This window comes from Apium graveolens, unplaced genomic scaffold (genome assembly GCF_009905375.1).
Source record: "Apium graveolens cultivar Ventura unplaced genomic scaffold, ASM990537v1 ctg5383, whole genome shotgun sequence".
NCBI classification, from domain to species: domain Eukaryota; kingdom Viridiplantae; phylum Streptophyta; class Magnoliopsida; order Apiales; family Apiaceae; genus Apium; species Apium graveolens.
In genome coordinates, this window is record NW_027418949.1 from 70,506 (window position 1) to 96,040 (window position 25,535).

Genomic DNA, 25,535 nt, shown 5'->3' on the forward strand with positions numbered 1-25,535 from the left:
TTGTCCACAGCTGCACCTCTCAGAATTTAAAGGGAGATCAAGGAGTTAAATTCACTTGCTGAAGACTTGTTTTATCCCAAAAAGCACTCTCAATGTAAGTTTAAACATTTCCAACTAGCAAGAAACAAATCGAATCATGTAACCAAAAAGACCATAACTAGCCAAACAGCCTGCGAAAAGGTTAACAACATTAATATTGCACATGTTTTCAATGTTTAAAGTAGAAAATATTCAAGGTTTTGTCTAATTTACCCGGCCAATCAACTCCACCTTACTTGTTAGGCAAGCAAAGTTGAAACGAACAGGAAAGCAACCTATGCTGCTAAGACGATCATATCCAAGATCCAGTTTTACACCATGTAACTAATTTTCTTAATGGAAGTTGGCAGTTCAAGACCCATTTATCACCAAATACTTTTGAGACGTGCAAGTGTGAATCAAGTAATCAATTTGCATCCAGCAGCAATATTGGCAGGTGTAAACTTGTTTATAATTAGAAAACCAGCAGCAATTATGGCAATAGACCAGATTTTCTGTGCAAAGTCAAGCAAGCCTAACACTCCGGCAGACCATATAACGAACAATTTAGGACACAAAGTACGTTACGAAAACCAAGTTTCACACATTCAAAAGTTCAACCATATAGTCTTGCAAAATGCCAAACATGAATAAAGAAGATATCCTGCTAGCAGACACTCCGAGGCCTTGCATCTGGTAGTAGCAGCACCTCCGATATCCATCTATAATCTGGCATGAAGATACAACCATTACCACCAACTCATGCTAGCATAGGTAATCCACAGCAAGAGTACATAGTTATTACAATCAATCTAATATGCATACTTACAATTATTAAGCAATCATTTCATCTGCGCTCGTATGGTCCAGAGCGGTCCCTGCTATAACGGTCACCTCCTCCATAGCCACCGCCATCCCTGCTGCGGCCACCATACCGATCTCCATTCCTATCAGGACCAACACGACCACCACCTCCACCATACTTGTCATCTCTGCCACCATACCTACTACCCCCTCTATCTCCTCCTTCAGGACATTCTCTTGCAAAGTGCCCTGGCTTTCCACATTTAAAGCACTCTCCACCACCAGACCCACGTCCACCTCCTCCATAGTCACGATCCCGACCACGATCACGACCACGGTCTCGACCACCATCACGGTCTCTACCTTGACCCTGCGGCTGAGCCTTCTCCACCGTAATATTTCTCCCATCTAGCTCAATTCCACGCATTTTTTCAATAGCATCTTCCATTGAATTCCTGTCATCAAACGTCACAAATCCAAATCCACGAGAGCGGCCAGATTCCCTATCAACAACCACCTAAAGTGACAAGTAAACTTTCATGTAAAAAACCAACTGAAAACTATCAGTTCATTCATCAAGCTCACATATCTACCTAAAGTAATACATGAGACAATAATTACGAATTTATGTGTAATAATTATGTATTTATGTGTAACCTCAAGTATGCATTTATGTCTGTTGATTGACCATAACTCAACATACCGCTAGCATTTATAATGAATGTAAAAGTAATCAAGGGCAATAGTACTGATATCGGGAAGAGGAAGTTCAAATCTGATAGCAAAATTAAAAGAAACTAACTGCAGTAATTGTCATAGGTCGGAAGTAATAGTCATAGGTCAGAGCATACATGCCGGCAAGCCGTCCGAAGTAAACAGGTGCATACATAACTATATACAAAAGATATTAATATTAACTAGCATTTAATAATATCAAACACAGGATGGACCCAATTTTTGTATGTAGAAGTTACAAAAATAAGATATATAGCTATAAATAATTAAATATAAGTTAACTTTTAGACATTGCTAAGTACTAACGTCAGATTTGTTACATTCTATTAGCAAAAACATTAATTATTACAATATAATGGCTTTGTTTACATAAAAAACAATTGATACTTTAGGTCAGACATTCTATTAGCAAAAACATTAAATAATTACAATATAATGGCCTTGTTTTCATCAAAAACAATTGATAATTTAGGTCTGGCATTTTTTGTTTGGTCTGGATCAGGTCATAGGTCAACTTGGACCAAATTGGCAACTAAAGAAATATGTCGGCAACGTATCGTGCATGCCAAGCGGTCAAGAACCTAGAATAGACTAAAATTGTATTTCAACAATGTCATGCAAGTTATACAATAAAAATAAGTAAACGCGTCAAACTCGGATAAAATAAGTTATACATTGAAGGACTACATAACGAAAACCAACTTCCTTAATTACCTTTGCATCAATAAGACCACCAAACTTATCAAATGATTCTCTTAAAAGTTTATCAGATGTTGACCATGAGAGGCCACCGACGAAGCAGCGATATTCAGTATCATCAGACATTTCTGCACTGTTTCCAAAAAAATGTGGCATTAAGACAACAAATATAGTGAAATTTATAAATTTATAATTATTTATAACCTCGAAAAACAAGAACACATATCGAGCCTTCCAACGCTATAACATACCAATATAAATAATTCTACACAAACAAATCGGTAACAGAAATAACTTAGCCCGACATATAAGCCCATGATTTCCAAAAAGAGTGACTAACATCCTAAACCTATTTGATTATGTGCTAGGATAAAAAAACAAAAGATTTCAATACATCAGATGTAGCATATCCAAGAAGCTATATTGCATAAACATACTAAACAACCAATACCAATACACAAACACTTTTATTTACCCCTTTTACTACATACAACTACAAATCACACCACCATCCTAGTTTCAATAAATTCAATTAAACCGAAAACGTCTAAAGATCACAAAACCATAAGACCTTCAAACATCACTATTTACAAAAACTAGTTATGCAAACTTAATTACTTGTCAACAGAATTACTAAATCACTTTATTATCTCTATCATCCCTATTTAAACCTCGAACCAGTTCATAAAATTCACCTAAACAAATCACCGAATTCAATCAAAATCACGTAAACTTATTCAAAAACCTCGTAATCCAATTCACTCTCAATCCTTCGTCTACGATACACAATCTTCCCCGAAAACTAAAAAACCACCACAGATTTCATCTAGTTAACATCGAAACTACGTCGTTTCAGGCCACACAACAACAGCAATTCAAAGATACAAGAGTAATAAACAAGGTATATATACATACAAAAGCAATTAACAAGATATAGATATAGATCTAACATAACAATTGATTCATAGAACAAATCAAAACTTATACGTGTAATTAGAGAAGCAGAGAAAATAATTATTAATAGTGTAATATGATTTATAACATGAGCACCTGTTGAGGCTGAATTGAGAGAGAGAGAGAGAGAGAGAGACTTTATTCGCCGAAGAGATAAACCCTAGAATTGGAATAAGAGAAATTGGGTTAGCGTTGGCATCGTCTTATATACCTCCCCAAAATCTGTTATAAAAATCGGCCGAAAATCGCCGATAAATCACTCAAAAATCGCTCAAAAATATTTGTTCGATTTGACTCATTTCCGATAAATCACCGATAAATGATCCGATTTTTTAAAAATCGTCCGATAAATCACAAATCGGTACATAAACCGAAAAATCCCGATTTCTGAAATCTGTAAATAATAATGAAATAGAATATATAAATTATATTTTTAAAGTTTAGACTTAATCCAATTAATAATAATAATACATTTTCTTTCAAAAAATAATGTTATAAGTGACATAATTTCTTCAAAAATGGTCAAATCTTCTCGAATACTTGGTGACTTAACTATTTTCTACGTGATTTTAATCAAACGACTGTAATGCTAAGTATAACTCAATAATTCTTAAAACAAATGACGTCATCGAATTCGTAATAGCCGAACAGGGGGATAAAATTGATGAGTAATTTTATTCCCTGTGAAAGGACATTTTTACCCCACTCTGTTTGTCCACCCTCTGGCCGCACCGCTGTGAAAGGACATTTTCACCCCACTCTCTCTGTCTACCCTCTGGCCACGCCGCTGTGTAAACAGTTCGAGGCAGCTCTCCATTCGCGAAGTCTAGTGATACACAAGATCGAAGGCGGCCAGTTCCGTGATTGTGTCTTTGGTGTTGGGCACATAGAGTTTTGGGGATTAGGGTGGTATTGGACCGGGGTGGTTTTGCTTGGTTATATGGATCCTGCTGGTGTGTCAGGTACGTGATGAGTATGCTTTGTGGTTTCATCCGGTTGATTGTATGTATGTGTGCTTATATACGTGTCTGCATAAATTGAAGTTTGAAACAACTGCGCAATTTCATGTACCTGTCTTCTTTGAAACCAAATTGACTGATTATTTTGATGGTTGACATTCAAATTTATAAAAGGAATTGGACCAAAAGCAATGCAAGAACTGAAAGTTCTCAAGAGATTCATCCCCTTTTTCCCCCAAGTCGGAGCATAGAAAAGACAAGCTCCTCTCATGAATTATATATGACAAGCCCCTGGAAAGATGGAATTGGCTAATTTTTAATGTTTATAAATCTAAAGGTCTGGATTATTACATGTCAACTGCACATAATTTGGTGCGCATTCCCTGTTTTAAGTTAATCCTGAAGTGTATATGTATCCCTGAACACTTCCCAACTATCGCCTTTTCAACCGCAGCCTCAGTAACAAAAAAATTAACATTAGACTGACTTCGTTTTGGACTTTGCTCCAACTACTTGCTACTATTTATATTCTTAGTTTTTTAAAATTAACCTGAACATTCGTTAATTTTATCCCCCTGATATAAAACCAAAAAAAGGGGGAAATGCGCAATTTCATGTACCTGTCTTCTTTGAAACCAAATTGACTGATTATTTTGATGGTTGACATTCAAATTTATAAAAGGAATTGGACCAAAAGCAATGCAAGAACTGAAAGTTCTCAAGAGATTCATTCCCTTTTTCCCCCAAGTCGGAGCATAGAAAAGACAAGCCCCTCTCATGAATTATATATGACAAGCCCCTGGAAAGATGGAATTGGCTAATTTTTAATGTTTATAAATCTAAAGGTCTGGATTATTACATGTCAACTGCACATAATTTGGTGCGCATTCCCTGTTTTAAGTTAATCCTGAAGTGTATATATATCCCTGAACACTTCCCAACTATCGCCTTTTCAACCGCAGCCTCAGCAACAGAAAAATTGACATTAGACTGACTTCGTTTTGAACTTTGCTCCAACTACTTGCTACTATTTATATTCTTAGTTTTTTAAAATTAACCTCAACATTCGTTGTTGGGGAAGAAGATTAGGTTTCTGTTATCTTATGTCAATGAGGCAAGTGTTGTTTATTTAGATCATGTTTCCTGCCCATCACATGCACCCCCATAATGGTGTCCTCCATTACTGGGTTTTCTCTCATGTTATTATAATTTAGTTTAAAACTTATGTAATTTAATGTCCACAAAATAGTTTTCTTGTCGGCATAGGTTAGAACCTGCTTATATTTATATTTTATTATACATGTTTTTAAGGTTTGTCAACATGAATTGCATAGTGCCAATATTTGGTTTGGATGGAAGTTTTGGATGCAAATATTTAAACAGACAAACAGCTCAATGTACGGAGGGGCACAAAGTCAGTGAACAGATAGATGGCTGGCACAATGCTGATAGACTTACCTTGATTACATGATATTAATTAACTTTTAGCACTTGAAATTTCTTAATATATGCATGGGGAAGCACTTCATAAATTAGAACTTAAACTAGCTCTGTAACCCGTGCGAGGTACGAGTATACTATAACCTCGGCTATTGTAAAATTTATATATATATTTGTTAAATAAAATATATGTTTGTTAAATACAATATTGTTATGTTATAAGTGATTATTTGTGTATGCGTATAATGACAAGTTGTGATGATGTTTTTTTTCGGTTTACGTATTTTTATAAACCTGCACAAATATTTTTAAAAGCACATGCGTTAATAGCCTATGTGCATGTTACATCAGTAAAATAAATATAATTTTTGTGTTGTTAGATTAATTTTCTTCCAATTTTGTACTAAAAATTGATAAATGGTGTTCGTAAAAGATGTTTTTAGGTGTTTTGAAATTTTGAATTCTAGGATTGGTGTCATTGAGTATGAATATTCATTATTTGACAATATTATATTAATTAATTAAGAATAAATTCAATTCATTTTTATTATTTACCTTCATTTCCCATGTTCAGTGTGCATAACGACCATCCTGAAGATATGGGGGTGGTGGCTCTAAATGTCAATTTGGGGTGAAAAATGGTCCAAATTGTCACTTCCGGAAATAATGGCCCAAAATATGACTTCACCACACAACTTCGTTTAGTGTTTTTGCAAAATGTGACTTCATCTAGGATTTTGTTGTTTTTGTTTTTTTGTCAATAATGCTAGATCAAGGAGCGTTAGTTCTTTTATTTAGGTTTACCCACGCTAACGTGACACTACTTCATCTAGCATTTTTACCCATTTTTAAAAAAAGAAAAATTAAACCCAAATAAAAAATAATTAAACCCGAAATAATTAAAAAAAAGCTAAAACTAAAAATGGGATTGGTGAACCATAAAATGTTACAAATTATTAAATTAAACTATACCATTAAAATTTAAACCCTATATTAAATTATGGTTTAGGCTCTAGACCTAAAAGGATTATAATCCTATCCCCTGCTTAATACCATAAAACAAACATGGCCTTAGGGTTAAAACAAGGTTACAAGTAAATTCGGAAGTTATTGAAATGGTTTATGTCTGGGCTTGATAGGTAATGACGGTGTGGGTCCGACTAGAAAAAGGGGACGTCCTCCCATTGCGGTGACTGAAGAGATTTTGGAAAGACGGAGGTTAGCAAGGCAAAGATATAATGCCCGCCGTACAAAAAGTGAGTTATAGGTAAAGTGTTGTGATTTGTGGTATTTAACAAGCTCCTGCAAATCATCCATTATATGCATTTCTAATATTTTTGCAGAAAAATTATAGTATGTTGTTAGTTGTCGGGCATAATGTTAAAATGTACAGTGGGTTTTCTTCTGCTTAAATTTTTTTCCCCAAATTTAATTATAAATTATATTTCATGACACCATACCCCAGGCCTTCGATAAAGAGGTGTTTGTTACTGTTAATGTGATTTAATGCATATATCTTTGGTGATTCTGTGACTGAAACAAGGGGAAGGTCCTTCCAGGGAAAGAGGCAGGCCTAAGGCCGTGATGGACGAAGCTGTTTTGGGTACGCAAAGCCTATCAGTGCAAAGACTTGGATCCTGCCCAACAACAATGAGTGAGCACGACCAATAAAACGTATTATATGCATCAAACCTTGTATTCTACATTTTCATAGCTTTATTCTTCCCTATGGTTCTTTTTGCAGGTCTCATTGATGGCGATACCGAGCCTACACGGACAGGTACATTTAATGTAATTCCATGTAAAATCTAAGCATAACGTATCCTCCATGCATAACATTTCTTAATGTAGCGATTAAGTTTTGGGAAAATTTAATAAATAATAAGGTGTCCATTAATGTGCAACCACTTACCCTTGCCCGGCTTGTATTGCAAGTATACAAAGTTTCAAGGGAAAGGAGAAATATAATAATTATAATGTTCATGGTTTGCATATTAGTATAGGCTCCATAATATACGTATTACAAAACTGCTCTGACATGTACAATGCAAGCACAATTTATCAAGTTCATTGTGGCACATGAAATCAAATAAACAGAAGAAAAAACTTTACACTCAATAACTAGCTTAACAAATATAACCTACGGGGCAGCAGGAATATAATATTGTTGGTTTGAGGTCTTCAGTGTCCTGTTATCCAGAATGCTATGAATGAGTCGCTTAATGCATCAAGCCCTAAGATCTGCATATCTCATTGCTCCAATCTTTCGGGGGCATATTAACAAAATATTAAACCGCATTAATTACCCGCTATAATCCATAAAGCCAAAAATTAAGTGTTGTTCTAGTGGGGATTTAGTAATTCGCACAGACAACATCGATATAAACTAGACCGTTACATCTGCATTTTCTAACAATTGCATATTACATAGAATATAAACTCGCGCATACAGAAGAGTTTGTTGAACCCCTTCCAACAAACATTAAAACCACATATACTATAGATAATGGCCTTCGGTTATTGATTTATCATTTATAACCCCATTTTGGTGATATGTATTTTCAGTATTTGTTGTTTAAATTGTTGCTACCAGATGAGGATCCTGGAGAAGGTGGAGCGGGGAACAAAGACCCAGGCTCAACAAATGGAGGAGGAACAAACCAAGGTATTACTGCTTGTATGCGCCTTCTTCCTTATGCATTAGTTATTATTTTATGGAATAGATTTACTAAAATTCTCAAGCAAGCGTTGTCCACCTGTGTAAATATTCTCTGAATATGTTGGCTCCCAAATTATTGTTAAAGCGCGGGTATGCCCCCCTAAAAATAAATAGGTAGAATGCCCTTTTTCATGCTTATGTGTTAATCTTCCATACTTCGCAGAATCACGGAGAATGCATATTAACATGATATATGTTGGCTCCCAAATTATAGTTAATGCGCGGGTATGCGCCTTTAAAGGTAAATAAGTAGAATGTCTTTCTCCATGCTTATGTGTTGGTCTTCCATACTTCACAGAATCACGGAGAATACGGACGTCCATTAATCGAAGGAAAAAGGATTTTTGTAAGACTTCACGTTTGTGCATGACTATTTCTTTCAAACTTAGTGCAAATGTTTTTTTGGTGAACTCTTAAACTAGATTTGTCGCAACAGTGGAGAGTGAAACAATCCTCAATATTGGCAGACAAGAAGAGGTATGCGGTTTCTGCAAAGCGCACGTTTGGCCTTCTGAATTTACGGGCAGACATGTGGGTACCGGACCCAAGGGCTATTCAATTTGTTGTGGTAAGGGGAAGGTGCAACTTCCTTTATTGCGTGAAACACCTCCAGAATTGAACGACTTAATAAGTGCTGACGGAACAAGATCAAATGTTTATTTTAGCAAGAGCCGTATCTATAACAACATCTTTGCATTTTGTTCATTCGGGGGTAACGTTGATCATTCGGTTAATAATGGCAAGGGTCCATATGTATTTCGCGTGTGTGGCCGTACTTATCATAGCATCGGCTCTTTGGTGCCTCCGGATGGATTAACACCGAAATTTGCACAATTGTATATGTATGATGGTCAGGAGGCCGTGGAGCACCGGTTAAGCTTTCCAGGGAAGGAAGGTGAGGTGGATCCCACTATTGTCTCAATGTTGCAAGAAATGTTGGAGCGTGAAAATGCTTTGGTAGGTATATTTAAGCAAGCGCGGGAGCGATTTACATGCACTCAACCAGAACACGTTAACCTAAGATTGTTTGAGAGGCGGACTTCTGATGGTCGTTTTCAAAATGTTCCAACTGCTAATGATTATGAGTTTGCTGGGCTTGTAGTTGATAATGACTTTGCTAATAGGAGGGATATAGTTGCTGAGCATAAAAGAAATGGGCTACAACACATCAGTGAATTGCATCCTTCTTTTATGTCGTTGCAGTACCCTTTGTTGTTCCCATTTGGGGAAGATGGATATAGAATTAATATTAAGCATCGTAATGCAAACAATTCTAAGAGTGAAAAGGACACGGTAAGTATGCGCCAGTACTATGCATTTCGGGCACAATATCGTGTTGCTGAGGGACACGCTTTGTTGCTCGGTGGACGTCTATTCCTACAATTTATAGTTGATGCTTGGTGCTCAGTTGAGCGTATGAGACTCATATGGGTGCAAAGGCATCAATCTATCATAAGATCAGATCTTTATAATAACATTGTAGACAGCCTAAGATGCGGTGATGTCGATGCCACAGAGGTAGGTAGACGTGTGATTTTACCGTCGAGTTTTACTGGTGGCTACCGATACATGCAACAAAATTTCCAGGATTCATTAGCCGTCTGCAAAGAATACGGACATCCTGTTGGGTCCCAATGTGTTTGTAGAAGGGGGGGTTGAATACAAACAGTACCGAATAATCGAATTAAATGCGGAATAAAAAATGTGAAACAAAATTCAAGTTAAATAAAAATATTATTAAACTTGAAAGGTGTTACAACAACTGTATCGATTACAAGGAATTAATCTCAAATTAATTATCACAAATCTAGAATAAATTCGACATGAACTTTTTCTATTTTTGTAATAAAATAGATTCAAATGCTAAACGCAATTTGAGATTAAGTTCTAGGGATTTTGATCCGCTAGATTGATACACAAGAACAAGATAAATAATTCTAGTGGTTTGGATTTAACATTAACAAACTAGAATTTTGATCTTGATGTAAGCAGAGAAGAAAATAAAATGTTTCAAGGCGGCTGCTCTTCTTGTTCTTTGTACTTCTGTTTGAATGATTGAGTTGAATAATTGATATGCTGCTTCTCTGCTTCTATTTAATCAATCAGCTGAATCAATTGAATTGGAATGACAATCCTTTAAGCTTGCAAGACTTTCGGTAGGACAATTGAATGAACTAGCAAGACAATCTGAATGAACTAGCATGACAATCAGAATGAACTAGCATGACAATCAGAATGAACTAGCAAGACAATTACCCTCCTAGAGTAACTTTCGGTATGACAATGGAAAATGGCCTAGCATGACAATCGGTATGACAATCCTGATTGTCATGCTAGTTCATTTTCAATTGTCTTGCTGATTTAATGCTTGAATTTAATCCAATTAAGCTTCTGAAAATTCCTAAAATTCCTAGAATTAATTCAGAATTAATTAATCAATTAATTCAATTAATAAATAAATTATTCTTCGCAGATATAATTTATTTTCTTAATTAAATTAGATGAATTAATTAATTAATAGAGAATTAATTCTAGTCTTGAGCAGCAACCATCCTTCTGAAAATCACTGAAAATTATGAATCAATTCCACCACTTCAATGTTGACACTCGATGTACTGTCTGGTTCATGAGTGACTAACTTCCGTGACGTTTCTTCATGTCTTGACTTTGACGCTTTGATTTTCTTCAGATTAAATCCTTGTAATTAATGATACTCTGACGAGATCTCTGTCACTTGATTAAATCCACGATCTTGATTTATATCACTGAGGCATGATCAACTTCTTGAACTTCTTCCAGTGAATTAACTCTTCAAGTCTGTAGATGAACCTTGTCTCTGAATCCTTTGACAGATATTACTTTGCGAGATCTCTCTAACGGTCGATCCACTATTTACTTATTACATTCTTATTTGAGTTGAGTTGAATCCTCGAATATACAAATAGGCTATGACATATGACTTACAATCTCCCCCTATTTGTTTGTTAGACAATAACACACAAATACCTAGAGGATAACTCAACTAACAAATAAGAAAAAGATATATAAAAAGAAATGCAAAGTAAATAGTAGAAAAGTTCTGGATGACATTTAACATTTTCCAGATTCCAAGTAGATGTTCCTCTAGACTGAACATATCTTCAAGTAGTTCCATCTTCATTTGTACAACCACATTTCCTGTTGAGAAGCCCATATCTCTTGCTTCTCCCCCTATGAGAATCAACTGATTAAAGAAGATCACCTTCGTTTTACCACCTCTCCCTTACAATAGGATCCGCAGATAAAAACCAATGGTACTCCCCTAACAGCTTCTTCCCTTACTAGGAAATCACCTTGTGTTTACCACCTCTCCCGTACAATAGGATCTGTAGTTAGAAACAACAATGGTGTGGAGTAGTGTACATATGATCTTTTTCTTCCTCCCTGCTATTTCTCCCCCTTAGTTGAGGAATCCTCCAAACTATTACTTAAGCTTTTATCTCCCTCTTAAAGAAGGAATGTATGCCGTCGTCTGAAGGAGTTCTCATATTTCACTTGGTTGGAAAAGAAATAACAAGTAGTTTCTCTTTCTTCCTCACTGTGAGTGTGTGATTCTGTTTAGTGTATCTCACATGTGTTTCACTCTTCTCTCCACTCGTGTTTACACTCTTTCTCACAAGTGTATCACTCTTCTCTCATAGCTCCAAAAATCAGCTGTACCTGCAAGGAAAATCACCTTAGCCATCCTTTAAGGAGGTCACAGGTGGTGCAATGGGAGTTCACAAATCCCCATCCTTGTTAAACTCGTCAGATAAATCTGAGTCATAATCTACAAGTTGCTAGTTTCCCTTTTAGGGTTCCAGATTTGAATTCTGGGAAGGTAAACAATGATCCAAAGAATTTAGCATAAAGATCAAAGTTCCCTTCTAATGCCTGTGAAGACATTTCCTTGTGACTCATCAGTTAATATCTGAATCATTGTCAACAAGTTGCCGATCTGCACCTATGTCAGATCCACTATCCGCATATGCATCCAGGGGATTTAAGCCTGGGGAGGTAGACACTGACCACTGATATATGGCTTTTGGATCAGTATCCTCTCCTAACACCTGTAAAGGCAATTGGTCCACTAACGAACCTCGAACAATCGAATCTGACCTTAAAATGGTCGAAACTCTTGTTTCCGTCAACTCATCCTTTGTGTGTGTAACCTCTCCTTGTGCATCAAGAATTGATTATGTTTGAAGTGGTGACACTACATCGGATGCCTTGGCCGACAGGCAAAATTCAATAGACGCACCCTGTTGAGAGAATGAATCTAGTAACTGTTTTTGTGCCTTTTCAGCCATTACATCTTTTTGAGAAGATGTATGGGGGCTAGCAGTTGTCTCGGTTTAAATACTACTCATCTATGTAGGAGACAGAGCTACTGGGTTGACTACAGAACCTTCCTTATGTGGTGCACTAAGGCACTATCTCCCTCACGCTCATTCATATTACATTTAGTGGTAAGAGAGTGTTGGTTGGTTCTGTTTTTGTGTTTGTCTTTACAGTCTGGGATAGACGTTGTGGGTTTTCAACCTCATGACTGTCAATGAAAGAAAGTCAGTGGAGACTGAACCTGTAACACAGAATATATGGTAATAGAGAGAAAATGATTTACAATAGTGATTTCAAAAGATTTTACATGAAATAAGAAATCGCTAATGTAGAAAGAAGTTTGATTTTGTTTTTCAATATGAATGAGTTTTTGATAAAACATTGATCACTTAGGGTAAAGTCTAAGTAATTCTCATTCATGTCAAAAGCTTACAAATATCTGCAACATAATGTTAACAACATATCATTGACCGATACTTGTCAAGTACTTTAGATACTAATTGTTATGTTGCATAAACAATATACCACTGCACATATAAAACAATATGATTGTGCTTAGTGATAAGATAGTTATTAATATGACGACTCTACTTATTCATATAAAATTATAACTTCTGTTAGAGTGCCATACCATGTCCTTGACGATTGCTTGAGCAGTATACTAGTTCATACCAACCTGAAGTGAGATTGTGAAGAAGAGATTGCATAGTCCAATAGATCTGCAGCTGCAAAGTCCATGAACTGTGGTGCATTGACTTCCTCTTTTGACTTACCAACCAGGAGTACACTTGTACACATCTTACTAGAGTACAATTCCAAGTGTAATGTGCAGCAGGTGCCTGATATGTCGTAATATTCTCAAGTCTCGTCACTGGTGCTATATGTTAGATACTGCTTCCTGATAATAACCTAGCACAATATACAAAATTACAATGATAACATTCCCAGCTTGCAAACAGCCATATCCCTCGGATACACCTTTGCTGTTATCTCCAAAGGTAACCAGGGGGCCAGCTTTCTCAACCACATTTGATAGCAGGGCTCTATCTCCGGTCATATGTCTTGATGATCCACTGTCAAGAATCCACACTACCGGTTACACCTGTTTAATGCCCTGCACTACAAATGGATTAGACCTTCTTCGGAACCCAAACTTGGTTGGGCCCGGCATACTTGTAGAACTGTCCTTTGTCAGGCAAAACAACATTTTTAATTTTAATTGCCTCAACTTTCTCAATGACTGAACATTTGACCTTGTAAACAGCGTTAACAAATTTCTGTTTAAGCTTAGGCACAAATGTCTCCTTTCTAGCCTTAGAAGGACTAGCAGTCTTAGACCTATCATGCTTCTTGTTATTCACATGCTGACGAGGAGTAGTCTTATCATTAGACACATGCTTACCATTAAAATAAGCATACATCATATTAAAAGCACAAGACATACAATTAGCAACACCACATGCTTTATGAGAGTGATTAACAGCAGGCAATTTATGCATGGTAGACATGGCATTATTGTTATCCAACTCATGTGTGTCTGAGTTAGTCTCAGTTGCTTTCACAACTTTGACTGGAACTTTCGACTCACTTGACTTGGAAACAATCTTCTCATTAGCATGATCCTCAGCACGTATTTCTTCTTGAATAACAGAAGAGGTCGCATCAAATGGTTCAGCAATTGATGCTTTATAGAGGGGTTCATCAACACCCTTAAGCACATGTGGTACTTCCCTCCCTTTAGCACATACATGAGGAGGGGAGTTTATGCCTAATTCTCCAATAGCAGCATTGTAATCATATCCTATTCCAGATGTTTGATTAACAGCTTGCTTACTGTAGAACTCTTTAGCCTTCGAACAAGAATTGAAGTAGGCTCTAACCTTAGTCTCAAGACCGGTGATCTTGTCTTTGAGAATAGTTTCGAGTTTTCTATAACAGTCAACTCTATTCTCTAGAAAAGATACATGTTCTTTTAATTTGTCTTGATTAATATGCACAAGTCTTAATTCATTGACCTCTTTCTCAAGGTCTGTGATCTTTAAACTTAACAGTTCATTATCACGACGTGCACAATCTAAGTTACCTCTTAGATGATAAACCATTTCAGCATCAGAAAGTTTTACCTCTATTCTTGACGATGAAGCTTTTCCATCAATAGCCATAAGAGCAAGATTTCCTTCATCTTCATCTTCACTGTCAGTATCATCCCAGCTTCTTCCCTTTGCCAGATAAGCCCTTTCAGAGTTCTTTCTTACTTGCTTTGGCTTCCTACATTCTGTGGCAAAGTGTCCCAACTCATTGCAGTTATAGCATCTAATGGTGCTTCGATCAACCATCCCTGTTTTGTACCCACCACTGCTGGTGTTAGAGGATGAAGATCCACCTTTCTGGAATTTGTTGTAGTTGGACTTGTACTTAAGCTTGGGATTCCTCCTGAATCTGACATGGGAGAATCTCTTGACAATTTGGGCCATTGATTCATCTTCCAATTGCTCCAGCTCTTCCAAGGAATAAAAATCATCACTTGATTGATTTGTAGTAGGAGGATCATATTCTGCTACTAACTCATTTTCCTCACCCTTGGAAAACTGTACCATTCTTTCTAACTGTTGAGATTGTTGTTGTTGTTGACCTTCAGCTACAAGTGCAGTAGATGTGCTGACCATTCTATCCTTCCCGTAGACTTCCTTCTGTTGAATCTGCTCCAACTCATAGGTTTTTAACACTCCATAGAGCCTGTCCAAAGAAATCTCACTCAGATCTCTAGCTTCTCTAATGGCAGTGATTCTATGTTCAAGATGAGCTGGCAGTGGAAAAAGGAACTTTTTGTTGACCTCCCTGATTGAATAATACTTTCCATTGATGTTCAGGTTGTTGATCAACGCATTGTACCTCTCAAACACTTCAGTAATTCCTTCTCCTGGATTTGATTTGAAATGTTCATATTCAGAGGTTAGGATTTCCAACTTGTTCTCCCTAACTTCCTCTGTGCCTTCATTAATCACCTCAATAGTTTCCCACATGTGTTTGGAATTTTTACAGTTCATCACATGTCTGTTCATCAAGGGATCAAGGGAATCAATTAATATTAATTGAAGGCTGGCATCCAAGGAGGCTTCTTCCTTCTCAGCAGGAGTAAAATCTTCAGGCTCTTTTGGATAGGTTCTAGCTTCAGTAGTCACCACACCATCTATTATTACCTCCGGTTCAATAATCATCGGAGTTTTTATACCCTTCTTTAACAAGTTTGAATATTTGGGATTTGCAACTTGTAAAAATAATAGCATCTTCTTCTTCCACATGATATAATTCTCTTTATCAAATTGTGGAATTTTAACGGTTCCAACTTTATGTGAAGTCATTATGAATTTTTGAATAAATAAAAATTCAAGGAGTTGAAAAATCACAAAAGTCTAGGATCTTGATTTGTTCGTTAATCAGAAGGCTCTGATACCAATTGTTGGGTCCCAATGTGTTTGTAGAAGGGGGGGTTGAATACAAACAGTACCGAATAATCGAATTAAATGCGGAATAAAAAATGTGAAACAAAATTCAAGTTAAATAAAAATATTATTAAACTTGAAAGGTGTTACAACAACTGTATCGATTACAAGGAATTAATCTCAAATTAATTATCACAAATCTAGAATAAATTCGACATGAACTTTTTCTATTTTTGTAATAAAATAGATTCAAATGCTAAACGCAATTTGAGATTAAGTTCTAGGGATTTTGATCCGCTAGATTGATACACAAGAACAAGATAAATAATTCTAGTGGTTTGGATTTAACATTAACAAACTAGAATTTTGATCTTGATGTAAGCAGAGAAGAAAATAAAATGTTTCAAGGCGGCTGCTCTTCTTGTTCTTTGTACTTCTGTTTGAATGATTGAGTTGAATAATTGATATGCTGCTTCTCTGCTTCTATTTAATCAATCAGCTGAATCAATTGAATTGGAATGACAATCCTTTAAGCTTGCAAGACTTTCGGTAGGACAATTGAATGAACTAGCAAGACAATCTGAATGAACTAGCATGACAATCAGAATGAACTAGCATGACAATCAGAATGAACTAGCAAGACAATTACCCTCCTAGAGTAACTTTCGGTATGACAATGGAAAATGGCCTAGCATGACAATCGGTATGACAATCCTGATTGTCATGCTAGTTCATTTTCAATTGTCTTGCTGATTTAATGCTTGAATTTAATCCAATTAAGCTTCTGAAAATTCCTAAAATTCCTAGAATTAATTCAGAATTAATTAATCAATTAATTCAATTAATAAATAAATTATTCTTCGCAGATATAATTTATTTTCTTAATTAAATTAGATGAATTAATTAATTAATAGAGAATTAATTCTAGTCTTGAGCAGCAACCATCCTTCTGAAAATCACTGAAAATTATGAATCAATTCCACCACTTCAATGTTGACACTCGATGTACTGTCTGGTTCATGAGTGACTAACTTCCGTGACGTTTCTTCATGTCTTGACTTTGACGCTTTGATTTTCTTCAGATTAAATCCTTGTAATTAATGATACTCTGACGAGATCTCTGTCACTTGATTAAATCCACGATCTTGATTTATATCACTGAGGCATGATCAACTTCTTGAACTTCTTCCAGTGAATTAACTCTTCAAGTCTGTAGATGAACCTTGTCTCTGAATCCTTTGACAGATATTACTTTGCGAGATCTCTCTAACGGTCGATCCACTATTTACTTATTACATTCTTATTTGAGTTGAGTTGAATCCTCGAATATACAAATAGGCTATGACATATGACTTACACATCCCGACCTATTTATCACTTTTACGTGTAATCCAAAATGGGATGAAATTGAGGAGGCTGTTCGGGTTGCTGGATCCCACAGTGCCTCTGTGCGGCCTGATATTGTGGCCCGGGTCTTCAAAATAAAGCTCGACGCTATGCTCAATGACTTCACCAAAAAACATGTTCTAGGTCGTGTGCTTGCAGGTATCTTTTTTCTTAGTTTGTGATTTCTACCACTACTTAACTTATAATATGTCATGGCTATATGTTTTTTTTGTTACCAAAATATTTGGCTACCAAAATATTTGGCTATATAAATTTAACTTTCAGGTTTTAACCAACAAAAATTCATTCAACCATGTAATTAAAATACATCATTAACTTTATACTCAACAATAGTAAACTGTTGGAATGGTAGTGCCACATGTTAAAGTTAAATCTCAGCATTGTACAAAGTTACAAACCAGGGAATGAAATAAAAACGTTTAGGAGGAAGCTCTTTACCATACAGGCAGATGTATATACGTACCTAAAAAAATTTAGAAACTTGTGTAGTATCTCATATTTGACCACCTAATTACCTGGTTCTGTACTTTCCCCTGTAAATACCTTATAGGCAGTTGAGTCCTCTAAATGATGACCATCAACTGGGTGGTTGGACTGTTCAGCTGTCCGAGTCTGTTGAGGAATTTTCCGCACTTAAGCCTAAACATGGATTTTCATCACATTGGTTTTTTTGGAGATAAATGTCGAGCATTAATATCAAGCATCAACGTGTCCAGCTTCATGTGTGGCACTAAAATGTAAAAATAATTGTGCCATGTAGTTTAATAGAACTCTAATTACTCTATAAATTAGGTGCATTTATTTACTATATAAACTTCAAACCTTTCATAAGTCCGGGTAGGATTCCTGATTGGTATATTAATTACAAATTCAGACAACCTTCAGCTATAAATCATCTACATTTCTGTTCTTCAAACTGCAATTCTTAACATAAAATTTACCATATAGCAGTGCGTTTCAATAACAGGTGGTGCCTGACAGTATGATAACATTCTTTTCTTTGTTTTATATTGAATTGCAGTAGTATACACGGTGGAGTTTCAAAAACGGGGACTTCCGCATGCTCATATTGTATTATGGTTGGCTGTTGCAGACAAGTTGCTGACTCCAGAAGACATCGATAATGTCATAAGTGCTGAAATTCCTGATAAGGAAGCAGATCCAAAAGGGTACAAGGCAGTTTCCCAACTCATGATGCATGGACCATGTGGACCTGCAAATCCAAAATGTCCCTGCATGTCAAATGGTCGATGCACAAAACTATATCCCAAATCTTTCAGTGAAAAAACAGTCGTGGACGTGGACGGGTATGTTTTGTATAGAAGGAGAGATACAAAAGTAACAGTGGAGTGTAACAAAATACATTTGGATAACAGGTACACACTTTTCTTCGACATCTTATTTTCAAGCTGTAAAAGAGTTCCGACAACAATATGACTACTTTAATCTTTTACATGTAAGAGTGTCTAGAATCCATGCTCCTTAACCGTACTAAATGGCATATACATATATGCAAAAGAACATTAATATTGCTCATTTACCTACATTAAGGTGTAGGACACACCTGCAACCCTCTAAAAGTTATTGTCTGGTTACCTCTTATTGTACTATGCATTATTAACTTTAATTAGATTAAACTCTTTTAGCCTCTAATATTTGTTTACTTTCATTTATATATTTAAATTTAGTGTTTGGAGAGGCATAATCCACACTAGTGATTGTTTACGCAACAATCGCCCTTTCAATAACGAGTTTACTAACAGTCGCTAGCAGCATGTAAAATTGCAAAACTGCTAATGTTCCGCATTTTTGGGGTAGTAGTAAGTAGTCTAAAACCAGGTTGCATCATAATCAACTATGAACACGTGCGCCATATCAAACAGTTTTCGTATTATAGATTTTTAAGTTAGATGTTTACTATATACCGGATAGCAAAGATTTCAAATAATGGGCCATTATCTATGGTTGCTTGAATTTACTTATTATGCAATGTTAAAAAAAAAAAATTAATGTGGTAAAATAGCTACAATTTGGTGAATTTTTTTTTTAATGGTTTCATCTGTGTCGTTAGGCATGTTGTCCCATATCATCGTGGATTGTTGGTGAAATATCAAGGACACATAAATGTTGAATGGTGTAATCGGTCTCTCTCTATAAAATATTTATTCAAATATATTGGCAAGGGTCCTGATACAGCAACTGCGCGCTTAGAGAACGCTAACCAAAATCTCTCTAGCAGGAGTGAGAGCTCACCGACTCTCACAACTTCAAGTTCAGATGAAGTGAGCAATTATCTTTCATGTAGATATGTATCGGCAGCTGAGTCATGTTGGCGTCTATTTGAGTTCCCCATACATCACAGAGAGCCCTTTGTGCAACGATTGTATTTTCACTTGGAAAATGAACAAGAGGTAAGATTTCATGACAATGATACATTGCCCGAGGTTGTTCGCAGAGTTGATCCTGATGGCACAATGTTCATTCAATGGATGTTATCTAACAGGCATGACAACTTGGGTCATGATCTAACGTTTATCAAATACCCAACAAAGTTCCGTTGGGATGCATCTGCTAAACGCTGGTTCCGTCGAAAACAAAAAATAGATGTAATTGGGCGTATGGTTTATGCACATCCTGCCTCTGGTGAACGATTTTACATGCGCCTGTTGTTAAACATTGTCGTTGGGGTCAAAACGTTTGAAGAAATCAGAAAAGTTGATGGGATTGTTTACTCTACCTACAAAGAAGCATGCTTTCATAGAGGCTTGCTTGAATCCGATAAGGAATGGCATATTGCCCTTACTGATGCCTCCCTATGTGCCTCTGCCTCTCAACTTCGCGATTTGTTTGTCACTTTATTAGTTTTTTGTGAAGTTAGTAACCCTTCTGAACTCTGGGGTAGCCATTGGGAAAATATGGCTGACGACATTGAATACAAACGGCGTAAAATCACAAATTTTCCAAATCTGAAAATCACTAATGTTGACAAGGAGATGATGACCCTTGAGGCAGTAAATGAGTTGTTAAAGCAGTATGGTAAAAGATTGGCCGATTACCCAGGTTTGCCAGAGCTAAACATTGTCTGCACTTCTAAATATAAAAATGAATTATTATTGGAGGAGATGATGTATGATCGCGACCAACTTCAATTTAAAGCAAATGAGGCCATACATTGCTTGAACCAAATACAGCGCATCATTTTTGACCAGATTGTTGAATCGGTGGAAAAGGATATAGGAGGATTTTACTTTGTGTATGGGCCTGGTGGAACTGGAAAGACCTTCTTATGGTCAACAATTATAGCCAGACTAAGGGGTGAGGGAAAAATAGTGTTAGCTGTCGCTTCCTCTGGTATAGCTTCCCTTCTTATTGAAGGTGGTCGCACAGCTCACTCACGCTTCAAGATACCAATTGACGCAAATGAATTCACATGTTGTGAAATAAAGCAGAACACATATCTCGCTGAACTAATATGCAACACAAGTTTGGTCATCTGGGACGAGGCCCTAATGACTAACCGATTTGTTTTTGAAGCTGTTGATCGGACTTTCCGTGATATACGGTCCAAGGTGCAAGAGGACAGCCGAGCATTGCCATTTGGAGGACTCACCATGCTCCTTGGGGGGGGATTTCAGGCAAACTTTACCAATTATTCCAAAGAAAGGACGTGAGGAAATTGTTGCGGCGACCATTAGCAAATCACCGCTATGGCAGTTTTGTAGGGTTTTTAAATTGCATGAGAACATGCGAATTGAGCGAGATGTACCCCCCATAACAATACAGGGCAACAAAGTTCCTTTCCGAGATTGGGTTTTAGCTGTCGGGGATGGTTCGCTAGAGACCATTGCACTTGGGGATGACCTAGAACCCTCATGGATAAGATTACCAGAGGAGGTATGCCCTATAAACTCATACAACACAGATTCGATTGCATCTATATAACACAATTATTTGCATTCTCTACCACATACATATTTCATCCAAGCTTCTACCATTGCGTATCCTTGGGTCCAGAGCTATAGTCCCCAATTCCCTATCCAGAACGTCTATGCAACTGCTGTAATCAAGCACAAACCAATGGTTAAATTCATTTTTGCCATACGGAAGTGTTTATTGTTCTAAAAGTTTCTGTGCATGAAGCAACTTAGCCCAACATTTGACGCCTCGCAAAAATGGATTTTTAGTTTCTGCCTGAGCCTATATACTCAACAGATTCTATGCGATTAATTCTACATTTTTAATTTCCCAGATCCGCGTTGAGTGCTCCGGTGATCCAATAGAGGCGATAGTGAACGAAATCTACAGAGACCTCCATCACATGCATGGAGACCTAGAATATCTACGAAATCGAGCAATACTGGCACCGCTTAATGAACACGTGGAAAACGTTAATATGATCGTTTTACAGAGGCTTCCAGGAGAGTTTAAAGAATACAAAAGTTATGACACCATCTGTAAGGGATCCTCTACTTCTGTAACGGACGAAGCGTTGTATCCCCCCGAATACCTAAATTCACTGAAGTTTAGTGGCATGCCAAATCATGAACTCAAGATCAAGATTGGTGCCCCTATAATGTTGTTACGTAACCTTAATGCTAAAAAGGGATTGTGCAATGGTACTAGACTTATAATCACTCGCTGCTACCCCTTCCTGATCGAGGCAATAATAATAACGGGTAAAAGGATAGGTGAGTTAACATACATTCCAAGAATAACCATGTGCCCAGCTGATAAGACTTTGCCTTTTGTCCTAAAGAGAAAGCAATTTCCAATTTCGGTATGTTATGCAATGACTGTGAACAAAAGTCAAGGTCAAACAGTTCAAAATGTAGGACTTTATCTCCAAAATCCTGTGTTTGGACACGGACAAATGTATGTCGCTGTTTCAAGAGTGACCTCTCCTATTGGATTGAAAATAGTCACAGTGGACGATGACCATTCCCACAACGGGCTTACCAAGAATATTGTCTATCATGAAATCTTTGATAATCTAATGTGAACTCCCATCTTATTCTGGCAAAATGTTTGGCCAAAAAAATTCATCCCCGATTAATATCAAAACAAGCTTACGGCCCGTGCGATGCGCGGGTCTTGTTTAATATTTATATATTTTCATTTCTATTTTAGACAGTTTTGTTAAAAATCTATATAGGGACGAAAATACTAAATAATGTTTATGTAATTATAATTTTATTGTGTGTAATTTCAAGTTAATTTGAAATAGTATAAATGAATTCCCTACCTGGTTTAATTTGAAACATGTGTTATAGAAGGAACGTCTTGTCTGCTACCATAGTGTGCATTTTTGCCCGCCTCATTTTGCATTCACTTCCGGTCCTGTCCTTCCCAGTATTTTAAGTTGTGTCGTATAACCTTGTACACTCAAATTATCGGCTAAGATTTTTCCTATATCCCCGACCCCTGCTTATTTTCGAGCAACTGATTTTATGGAGCCAACTCAGGTCTCCACCGGTTAAATTGTAGCTAAACAGGAACTGATGTAAATGCCAGGCCTTCTACTTCTACCACAAACTACTAGAATTATACGGTGTTGGGCATCATGATATTCAAGTGATTCTTAATAATGAGAAGCAAAACCATGATACCACTTTGGAGGGTTGAACATGAAATGTCAGTATTCTTAAATATTACTTTCCTAAAACTTTACCTTTTCTCTGTCATGTTAGAATTGAGCTTGATATTAATATCAATTGTAAATAATATTAATTTCTAGACTAAATTTGATGTAGGAAATTTACCCTTTCAACGACTAGCAATTGAATGTGTAACTGGTGACAACAGGTGGGTCGCCTTCATTTTAAAATTGCTACGCATTAAATCTCTTCTATATATAATAAAAGATCATAGGGAAAAAACACTAAAGAAAAACTGCTCTTATTTTTAAGGAAATTACAGGCGCCCCTGGTCATAATAGAATTGTTTGACTATCATAGCTCTAAACCTCCTGAGACGATACGCGCCACTCTAGATTGTTTCTGCGCCACTGACTTTCACAACCCAAATCTTGCCTCTTCTCGGTTGTTTGCCTAAACTTATTTTCCCATATCATATGAAATCATTCACAACTTTGTTATTTGGCTTTGCGGGCGTATGAGCCTGATACTCGCCCAAATCCACCTAGGAAAACCTACCTTTAATTTGGAAGAAAATACAGCTGCTCCAGGTCCTAATAGAATTGTTTACTATAATAGCTCCAACCCTTCTCTCAAGACGATACGTGTCACTCTAGCTTTTTTCTGCGCAATTGATTTTCACAACCCAAAGTTTAGCTAATCCCAGTTGTCTCTCTTAACTAATATTTCCAACTCCTATAAATTCAATCATAACTTCATTTTTTGGCTATGCGGATGTATGCTCCTGATACTTGCCAAAATTTCACTGTCTATACCATGGACTTTACATTGTAAATTAAATACTAATATACGGACTAATCGACCTAGTGATGGCAATCAATAAATTGAACAGTTACGAATCTAGGCTCCTCAATTTTATATTTCACATGAAATTCAATTTCTAATATTTTCAAGTGATAACGGATCAAAGGAAAGCCAATAGCTATACGTTGACCTTCAGTCTTTGACTTCACTAGGGTTCCCACTCTAATAGTTACAGCCCGGTAAAAAATGGGTACGTCTATAATGTGTATTCTTTTAAAAAATTATTTCAGTCTCCGATCAACTCATTCAAATTTTTGTTTGTTTCCCTTCAAACCATAGGTTCCTGATTTTTTATTTAATCTCTATTGTGTGAGATAATTCAGTGAGAATGTCCGACAACAAACAACACTAAAATTATAACCAGATGGCTGAAACAAACGTAAATTGATCATGCCAACACATTTAAAAATTTTAAAATTTGTGCCCCATTATCATTCCAAAATCTGATCAAAATCGACGCAAGTAGCAACCTTAATAGATTGTTCACATTTATTTAACCAATAATTGTCGGCACAAACTTTAATTTAGATATAACAACCTTATTATAGATAGATCATTTAGGCAGAAATGCAGACTTTTATTTAATTCTTCAAACTTGAGGACGACACTGCATTAGCCAACCCCGACACGGTCACGCACTTCACCCTACACCGGAAAAAGCATAGAGCATCTTCTTGGTAGCACAGAAAAGACAGTCCGGGTTGTGGTTAGTAACATGGATAGGACAACCCACAACCAAAGAAGATTCACCTATAACCTCTGGACAACCAGCAGCAACATAGATGTGGCGAAGATCATTAAGGACCGGGCCTATTGCACTGTTAAATGTGGGGTGGTAAAATATACAGACCAGAGCTCGAAGTGTGGTGCAGCTTGTCTCCTGCTTGTAAAGAGTACGGATAATGAAATTAGCAACCATGGCCGCAAAATGTCCAGTGGCCGCAAGTCCATCTAGAGCTGCAAAGTTGGCCTCGATATTTCCCAAACCATGGAAGATTGCAAGACACTTGTGGTACAATATGGCATCCGCGACTCCCAAATTCTCAGCTATCTGCATAAAGCGAGCAAAGGATGCCTTGTCTTCATCACCACCTTCTGAACTGAACTTGTACATGGAGCGAACAGGAAGCCCAGCCAAAAGAGAGAGTATGACTGGTTGGCGCTGCGTCCTAGCCCAGGCAAGAAAAAAGTTGAAACAACTTTCAAAACCAGCCGCCGAGACAAGGTCCATTAGTGTGCATATGATGTCTGTGGGAAGTGTTTCAATATTATTGGGTTCCTTCATTCCGCCTCACGGACGTCTGGAGTGATAGATATAATAGAACACACCATCCCCTTTTATATAGCCTACCACTGACACTTCACATTCACATCAGTTACACATGACCTATGAGTTATTCAGGTTCAATCTCAGATTTAACCCGTCACTCACAACCCTAACGCTGCCGCCTTCCGTTACAATCTTTTCACCTACACAGGAGGGGGATATGGGCTAAAATGGAATTGACTCCATCCCACATCAAAACAAAACTGCCCACTA

The 25,535-nt window shown here is 36.8% G+C and overlaps 2 protein-coding genes across 3 annotated transcripts; one reads left to right on the forward strand and one right to left on the reverse strand.

Moving 5' to 3' along the window:
* Positions 1-455: 455 nt before the first annotated feature.
* LOC141702626 (glycine-rich RNA-binding protein RZ1A-like) lies at positions 456-3,422 on the reverse strand. 2 transcript variants are annotated; one of them, XM_074506275.1, is made up of 4 exons: positions 3,307-3,422; positions 2,272-2,389; positions 848-1,339; positions 456-747 (listed from the first exon to the last, which is right to left on the reverse strand). In XM_074506275.1, exons 2-3 carry the CDS (start codon positions 2,380-2,382, stop codon positions 866-868), a joined length of 585 nt encoding a protein of 194 aa, XP_074362376.1. In that variant the 5' UTR covers positions 2,383-2,389; positions 3,307-3,422; the 3' UTR covers positions 456-747; positions 848-865. The 2 variants fall into 2 exon arrangements, with proteins under 2 accessions (XP_074362376.1, XP_074362377.1); XM_074506276.1 differs by having other exon boundaries at positions 2,272-2,384; positions 3,307-3,421.
* Positions 3,423-3,874: 452 nt separating this feature from the next.
* On the forward strand, positions 3,875-22,536 carry LOC141702627 (uncharacterized). The gene is made up of 11 exons (XM_074506277.1): positions 3,875-4,172; positions 6,749-6,865; positions 7,153-7,212; positions 7,354-7,389; positions 8,203-8,274; positions 8,492-8,569; positions 8,765-9,964; positions 18,559-18,844; positions 19,609-21,172; positions 21,321-21,431; positions 21,787-22,536. Exons 1-11 carry the CDS (start codon positions 3,875-3,877, stop codon positions 22,534-22,536), a joined length of 4,572 nt encoding a protein of 1,523 aa, XP_074362378.1.
* Positions 22,537-25,535: the final 2,999 nt, after the last annotated feature.

Excerpts from the sequence above, each read along its gene's own strand:
- LOC141702627 (XM_074506277.1), top strand. The coding sequence starts at position 3,875 with ATGAGTAATTTTATTCCCTGTGAAAGGACATTTTTACCCCACTCTGTT. Across the intron at positions 7,213-7,353 it reads GATGGACGAAGCTGTTTTGG|GTCTCATTGATGGCGATACC; the intron begins GTACGCAAAGCC and ends TTCTTTTTGCAG. Across the intron at positions 18,845-19,608 it reads ACAGTCGTGGACGTGGACGG|GCATGTTGTCCCATATCATC; the intron begins GTATGTTTTGTA and ends CTGTGTCGTTAG.
- LOC141702626 (XM_074506275.1), bottom strand. The coding sequence starts at position 2,382 with ATGTCTGATGATACTGAATATCGCTGCTTCGTCGGTGGCCTCTCATGG. Across the intron at positions 1,340-2,271 it reads GTGGTCTTATTGATGCAAAG|GTGGTTGTTGATAGGGAATC; the intron begins GTAATTAAGGAA and ends TTGTCACTTTAG.